This window comes from Stegastes partitus, unplaced genomic scaffold (assembly GCF_000690725.1).
Source record: "Stegastes partitus isolate 25-593 unplaced genomic scaffold, Stegastes_partitus-1.0.2 Scaffold109, whole genome shotgun sequence".
NCBI classification, from domain to species: Eukaryota; Metazoa; Chordata; class Actinopteri; family Pomacentridae; genus Stegastes; species Stegastes partitus.
This window is the reverse complement of record NW_007577840.1, coordinates 356,667-364,700: the sequence shown is the minus strand read 5'-3', so window position 1 is coordinate 364,700 and position 8,034 is coordinate 356,667. Positions and strand designations below refer to the sequence as shown.

General features: G+C 39.1%; 1 protein-coding gene across 2 annotated transcripts; it reads left to right on the top strand.

Moving 5' to 3' along the window:
- Positions 1-1,431: 1,431 nt before the first annotated feature.
- Positions 1,432-7,203, top strand: LOC103354483 (mucin-22). 2 transcript variants are annotated; one of them, XM_008277864.1, is made up of 8 exons: positions 1,432-1,601; positions 1,839-2,189; positions 2,710-2,819; positions 2,991-3,147; positions 4,966-5,064; positions 5,152-5,391; positions 6,082-6,181; positions 6,386-7,203. In XM_008277864.1, exons 1-8 carry the CDS (start codon positions 1,520-1,522, stop codon positions 6,537-6,539), a joined length of 1,293 nt encoding a protein of 430 aa, XP_008276086.1. In that variant the 5' UTR covers positions 1,432-1,519; the 3' UTR covers positions 6,540-7,203. The 2 variants fall into 2 exon arrangements, with proteins under 2 accessions (XP_008276086.1, XP_008276085.1); XM_008277863.1 differs by having other exon boundaries at positions 4,966-5,391.
- The last annotated feature ends 831 nt before the right edge of the window (positions 7,204-8,034 follow it).

The following is an 8,034-nucleotide window of genomic DNA, read 5'->3' as shown; positions in this document are numbered from 1 at the left end:
TTGGTTAGAAGATTTAAACAAAATTTCCCACTTTATTCTTGTGATCTGTGCTAATTGGACATAGTTATTTGAAGCTATTGCTCTCAAAGCTGCAGACAAATGATTCCATTTTCTTTGAAGAATTAATTCATGCATTTGAAATTCAGTGTTGTGGCATTGTAATAATATTATGCAAGGAATAATATTGCTTGCATCTAATGAATATGGTAAACATATTAGGGTAAAAAGTATTTATAGGAGTAATAAAATCACATTCGCCAAGATTGCAAATTATATTTGTGATGTTTTCTTTTATCTCTCGCTGTCAGTGGAAGTGTGACAAGCTTTATAGTTAAGTTCTGCTCTAAGACATTAACCGCCGACAAGCACAGAAGACAAAACAAAGGCAAATAATATCAAGCGATCACTTCATCTGATGTTTCAGTCATAACATTTGTGTGTCATATATATACACAAATACAGAATGCTATAATGTGCAGTGTTTCATGAAAAGTAAACAAACCAAATGAGGGGACAGTCAGATTTCTTAGTCATGCTGTCTGTTGAGTAGGCAATGAACATGTACTGTGTATGCATGCACATCGTAGTCACAAACATTCGCCACGTGTGTATGTTTTCATATGTGTGTTTGGCTTTTAATAACCAAGTTTGCTTTGTGTGTTTGAGACAGTTGACCCATAAAAAAAAGCACACAAAACAAATACGAAAGTGCCAAAAACTGAAGTTCCTTCAATAGACACTTGAGGCTGGATCTGAAAGCAAGTCAATCCATATAGATCCCCATGATAAAATATCCAACTTTACAGTAGATATAAACATGTTTACAGCCTCATATGAAAATAGTTTTGGTCTCATACGCTGTTTCAGAACTGCTCTCCAAAAATCCTATGGGTAAAGTTACAGAGGGTGTCTCCATTTTATATGCAACCAGTGACGTCTACGTTCACATGGCACTTCAGTGTCTACAGTAAACATAATGGTGGCAAACAAGAAAGTGACATTGTTCAGGAGTCACAAATGAAAGTCTGGGTGAATAGATGGGCCAAAAAAACACTGTAACAAGAGGGACTGCCATTAAACCTGTGCCTGTTTGAAGTTAATTAGTAAGAGAGAAGTTTATTTAGATGAGCATAAATTAATCTTTCAGTCCTGTTTGGGTTCGGGTGTTCCCTTGGTATCATTCTTCCTGGATGATTTAGATCATTACTGACGTAATCCGAAATCAAATGAGTTATTGTTCTGCATTGTGTTAGTTAGACCAGACAAAAAGAATAAATAATGATAAGAACTGCAAGATCTATGTTTTTTGCAACTACGTGCTCTGCACCAGGGTTTTTTTTTACCACAAAGCTTTAGCACTACACATATGACTCACTCTGTCTCTCTGTGTGGCTTCCTGTAAAAGATAGGTCGTCCTGTTCACTGTCTCACAGTCTCAGCCCGACACTTTAACCTCAGTTGACAGTGCACTGTTTCTGTCTCTGTTGAATCCCTCAACGAATTCAGCCTGATTGATCTAATGAGTTTGGGGAACTCAAACATGGCTGGAAATGCACAGGGAACGGCCTTCTCTCTCCTGCTTCTTGCCTCTATTATTCAAGGTAATCCTGGACATCCAAATGTGATGTAGCTCATATAATATACCAGCAAAGACAGGATATTCACTACGGGTTTGAACTGTGTATTGGCTTCTGGTGTGACAAGCTGCCTCAGTATAATGCTATGATTTTATCTGCCTGCATCCCAGCGGACTGCAGTCTGTATTATCAACTTCAAAGTGTAAGTGATTTTGTCTCCTCACTTTTCTTGCTTCTAACGCTATCTGAATTGCCTGACAGGGCTCCAGAATGTCGAGTTGTTCCATTATGAAGCGCTGGAAGCTGTAGAGGGCCAGAACATTACCTTACCTTGCTTTGTAAAGAACCGCACTGATGCAAAGATTGCAAGTATTGAATGGAGTATAAGAAAACATGGAATTACAAAGCTGGCTCTCTACAGCCCAGGTCATGGATTCCACCTGTTCAGGCCTAATGTCACCATCCAGCTTAAGAACAATGATGGAAAAAATTTGACTGGCTCCTATCTACACCTTCCTGAAGTGATGAAATGGGACAGTGGCGTCTATGTTTGTGACCTTACAACTTTCCCTTATGGATCCATCCAGTCTGAAACAGTGCTAACAGTCAAAGGTAAGAAGAAGCCCTTATGTCAACCAGCCTCTGCAGAAAACACAGTGTTGAAGACAGAAATATATACAACATGTTTCTATCTTATTGTCCATTGTATACATTTAGTGTTTCTCCTGATTGCATCAGGCTACTGCTCCTCTGCCAATCTACGCAGTGATTTACTTCAGAGCAAATGCACGTAATAATTGCAAGAACACATCTTGGAGCTTTGTTTGCCACAAGCCACATCTTTTCAATTCTCTGTTTGGCCTATTTTTTTTTTCTTTCTCATCAGTCATGTAGTTGTCCCATGACGCAGGCACAATACGCAGCTCTCTTCAGCTCTGAGTGAAGTGAAGGGATGTCATGATCATAATCGAGGCAGAAGACACTTTACAGAATGTGTTGTGCAGGTGTTTTACCACCAGACCAACAGCAGTATCAGTAATTAGCTAAGCTTTACCTGATATTTGCTGCATTTGATCCACAGTGTTGTATTTATGTTATCAAGAACTCAAATAACGTCACCTTTTCTCTCCAGATGACATTAAAATAATGTGTGACACGGATGGCCCTGTTGAGGTCCATAATGGAGAAAATGTGACAATTCGCTGCACATTATACCCTCATGCACAGTACAGCTGGACCAAGGTAAAGAAAGAAAAAAAAATCTGCAGCCCTTTCCTGCCGTTTCAGTGAACTTCACTTCATTCAATGAACATCAAGATGATTCGATTAACTCTGACATCAAAACCTACATCACAAAAACATATTTTCAATATGAACGGTATTTATGTGCTACATAATCTTGTTTTGCCCCAGAACAAGAAGCTGGTGTCAGCGAAAGAATCTCTGGAGCTCTGGTGGGTGACTGATGCTCTTGCAGGGGTTTATACACTGACTGTCAACACAGGAAACAAAAGTCTGCATAAAGAGTTTATCATCACAGTGCTAACAGAAGCCACAAGCTTAAGGACAGGTGAGCCTCTTTATTTCTTCGCTGCTATCTGCCTTTTTGTGTCGTACTCAATTTCATCATCTCCTCAGGGCTGGATTAACAATCTAGCAGAGGGCCCAAGAGACTGAATGACTTAATAAACTGCAGTGGACCAGAAAGCTGATACTTGAACTTTTATTATACTGTAGCTCACTCAATTTTAATTTTTAATTAGCTGAAAGGAAGGAGAGAGATTCAAAGGATTTTGGAGCTGCCAGCCATGTTATGAGAACATACTAGTAATGGCGAATAAATGGGGAACTACTAAACTTTAAAAAAAAAAAAAAGAAAGAAAGAAAGAAAGAAAACAGTGACAGTTCTCAATTATTTTAAATCAATCCGTCCCATGAGAGTTGAGTGGGAACTAAACTAAGCTCAGCCAAAACAGCATTCACAGGTCTACACTGTAAAACAAGCAAACTGCGTGTCATCTGCCACCACTGGTTACAAAGCTTGGTATAGTGCTGCAAGCCGGCTGTGGTCAGGTTAGAAAGGAACTTGTCTACTTTCTCATCCTGTATACACGTTTCCCATGAGAATTTGAAAATGTAAGAAAAGCAAAAAGAAAAGTCACACAGACGTGAGAAGTTACTTCCTGTTCTTCCCGTCTTTATACTTTCAAAACCACAAGAATAAACACAAAGCAGAGCCTCAATGCAAACTCTGAATCATGGCATGGGGTGAGAGCACAATCTGTTGGACAGATTGGAGTAGTACAGCACATGAAGGTTTTGAAAAAATATTGAGATAAGCTACTTGAAACGGGCACAGTGTAGTAATAGATCACGCTGCCTGGCAGCATTACATGACATTTAATATAATTCTAAATTAGCAAAATTTTGCGTAATTGCAATCTCTCGGGTGTGTCTTGTTGGAGATGTCTACATATATGTGTTGACAGAAAAGCAAAAAGCTGACATGCAACAAATAAACTGCCCTTAAAATGTAGGAATATATATACAACATACCACTGAATTTGCAATTCACACCCACACCTTTGCCTCATAAATCTGTACCCGTGGCCTCACAGTCTGGGTTCTTGAATGGATTTTACTTATATTGATTATGCATGTTCTCATAAATGCCAACTCGGCCCATGTTTTAATGATGTATCACTGTGTGCTGGGTATTTTAAAGTTTTGTGGTACATTATTTATAATTCCTGCTCTATATTCTGGTCCAAAGTGAAGTTCATTAAAGGAATAGTTTGATATTTTAGGAAATACACACAAAAAGTGAAGTAAAAAAAAAAAAAAACAGCAGCTGTTTTACGGAGGGGTTATGTGGCGGACCATTTCTTACCAGGAGCAGTTGCCTGGCAACCAGCAAAGACTATAGGAAATTATTGTTCCTAGCGAAAAATTGTTTCAAGCACAACTCCCTGTGAAAACACAACTTACCATTTTAAAGGGATTGTTTGTGCTGGGATTGAACAAACAAGATGTTAAGTAGCAAACTTTAGGTGCTGAAATACACATTTTGTTACCTTTGCATATCCAGTCTTTATGCTAAGCTATGCTAACAGGTTTCTGGCTTCAACTACATTTTTACTGGATAGATATGAGTGGCACTGACTTTGAAACCAATTATTTCCCAACACATCAAACTATGTCATAAACCTGAAATGCTGCAAACATGCAGAGATTCCCATGTGACAGGTAGAGTTTGTTCCATGTCAGTCTTTTCAAGAGAGTGACTGCTCCAGAGCTCCAGGAAAGTATGTGTTTGATACGACAGCAAAATAGTACAGTATACTGTTGCTGACAGCATGTTTATTGTTCCTTGTTTTGATCCTTTCAGATCTTGTGACAACATCACCACAGGGTTTGACTGAATCAGCAGACAGCAGCCTTAACACATCAGCGACTACTGGGTTCTTAACCCATGCAAATGTGAACACGAATACGGATACTGTTAATCTAAACACAAGTGATTTTACAATCACAACTGTAGAGAATATAACTTCTACGGAATCAACACATATCAGTGTTAGATCCTCCTCTGCCACGCACTCCACAGCATCCAGTTATGGTAGAACAGTGTTCAAATCAACACCAGAAACGGCCAGTGATGAGACAAGGAATGAGTCCACATCGCACCCAGAGGACACTTTCTCAGGATGGCCAGAGGGGACCAGCACCTTAGAAAACCTTTCAGAAAATTCTGAAAATCCTGACGCAGCTTCAACTCCAAGTGTTGGAACTATAACTGTATTTGAGGACAAAGGTAATATTTGGCTTCCTTTTATCCATGAATGTCACTCCAACAAATGTGTTGGAACCGTTTAAGAAAAATACCTTTCATGTAACAACAGCATTATGTATTACCAGTCTGCCTCTGACATCCTGTATCTACACTAGCTTGTTACTGATGCTATTAGACTGTTTGGGGCATATCGTTTGCCCTAGGGACTGTCAACAGTGTGGGTAGCTTTGTTCGTGGCTATCAAGGCAAGGCCACAGGGCTGAAAAGTAAACAATAAAAACTGTTTGATAGCAGCAAATAACTACCCAACAGCAGAGCTAAATGCTCAAAAGGCAAAAACCTGACAATCTATGGGTGAATATTAGCTGCAGTTTCTTCGCCTTCACCATCTGCATCTTCATCACATGTGGAACCTTTGCAGATTCTAGTTTTTCTCAGCCTCGGGCTAGATGCCTTTTCGAGGTAGAAAACTCATTAAACGCAGTGTCTACTTCAAGGGCCGGTGCACAAGTAACTGAGGGGGAGGATTGTGAGACACACTTTGCTGCCACAAGGCAAAAAGTTTCGCATTGTAGCGTTCCATTTATTATCAATATTTGTTGGAGTCTGCTCGGTTTCACCAGAGCAAGATGATCAATATGTTAGTATCTGTTGTTGACTGTTTATGTCCTACAAAAAACACATTTCCCTTTACTGCAATCTGCTTCCTAGATGCGGGACGGAGTCATCTGTTGCCGTTAATCATCGTTCCAATGCTGGTATTGATTGCCGTGGCCGGCTTTCTCTACAGGAGACAAATGATAAAGAAAAGGTAAAACTGTCACTATGTATCAGTCAACCTTCCTCTACACCTGCTTGTGTGTATTCGAGGTCGTACGCTGGATAAATAGTATTGATATCTCTCATATTTTTGGATAGATGCACATGACCTATAATTTCGACCTGCTTCCTGGGTACAGTTAACTGTCTAGCAGTGCCACCAGTCAATATCTGTGCTCTTACTCTCCCCCTGCAGAATGGATCTACCACCTCCGTTCAAACCCCCTCCACCTCCTGTCAAGTATGCAGCTGCAAGACAAAGCGAGAATTCAGCACCGCTTTTCCCCACTTCAAGGTGTAACTCAGTTGCAGAATCGAAAGATATGCAACAACTGTTTGTTATGATATGACATAAGGAGTCATTTGGGAAATATGGTTTGAGCAGGTGCGTCGCATAGGGATTTCACATGTCGAATCTTTTTGCATTGGTGGGTTACATTAATGGCTAGGAACACAAATGTAAATAACTTCAATAAACATATATTATCGATTGTTACGGTAAAGCTAATTACTTTTTGATAGGTTATGTCTAGAATGTTATCAGAACCCCAGTTCATCACTGTAAATGGAAAACAAAATGAAAAGCTTCTGTCAGGTGCCATTCTGACACAACAAAGGAGTACATTAAACTCCAGTTGCACATGTTTTTTTTATTGCTGAAAGTAACAGTTGATACTGTATTACGTCATCACCTGTGCATGTTAATCTTGTCTGACGCAGTTTTAAGATGTACTTTCTTTTTTTTTATCTTGTCTTGGTTTTACAAAGAGTTACAAAATGCATTACTTTCAGTTGTGGCCAGTTTTAAACTGCAGTTACAACCCTGTCACAGGAAACTGTGGATGGGTTCCTTGAATAAAGAAGAGCGTTTTTATCATTTGCTTGTACTCTGGCAGATATGACATATTTTGTGATGATTTTTGTTTTGTAGTAAATGGATTAAAATTCAGCATGTTTTGAATTATTTCAATAAAAACTTGTTCAATTTGACTACAAATTGATTCTGAACTGCTACACAGCAGGTACTTGTGTTCATTTACTTCTTGTGACATTCTTGCAGTAATATGTATTCACTATGCTTTGAAATGCAGTCATTTGGATTTGACGTTCCAACTCTTGTATCATAGGTTAAGCGAGCATTCTATTCATAAACACTAAACTGTTGAAAGTACAGGAAGGCTTATTTTTTTCTGTCCTTTAAATATCTGCAGCTTCTGTCGACTTCCTCTTATGTGAATCTTTATAAGTGATTTGGGAAATTTACACACAGCTAAGTGTTAAGGACCGCCGCTGTCCACAGGTACCACAGAGTGACAATTACAAGGTGGCTAAAACCACAAACCACACAGGCTTAATGGCTATGAAACATATCGACCACTGGATGCTACCAAAACACACACCTAAAATGAGTTTTGCAAAGGTCGACGATACAGCTTTCCATATTTTTGAGAATTTAATAATTTCTTCTTTTTTTAACTTTTTTTATTCCTGTGTGTTAAACTTGTCTTTAAATTTATTTCAAAATTTTGCCAGAGGCTAAATTAGGTGGGCCCTGCTCCTAATTTGGTTACTCACCAATGTATTTATTCACATAAACTCTAAATGCAAGCACGTATTTAGCTGTACTGAGAACCCTGCAGTTTTTCTTCTGATTTTCCAACCACACTAGCAAAACCACAATGCACTGTGTGCATGCATGATATAAATTCATGATATACGCTCTGAAGCCCCATGAACATGAGCGTTATAATGTGGAAAGCTCTCCTGTACTGTACTAGTTCACTGTGTTGTGGTGCTGTGTTAAGGTTAACACATGGTTGGTTATGGTCAGAATCAGGATCAGTG

Excerpts from the sequence above, each read along its gene's own strand:
- LOC103354483 (XM_008277863.1), top strand. The coding sequence starts at position 1,520 with ATGAGTTTGGGGAACTCAAACATGGCTGGAAATGCACAGGGAACGGCC. Across the intron at positions 2,190-2,709 it reads AACAGTGCTAACAGTCAAAG|ATGACATTAAAATAATGTGT; the intron begins GTAAGAAGAAGC and ends TTTTCTCTCCAG. Across the intron at positions 3,148-4,965 it reads AGCCACAAGCTTAAGGACAG|ATCTTGTGACAACATCACCA; the intron begins GTGAGCCTCTTT and ends TGATCCTTTCAG.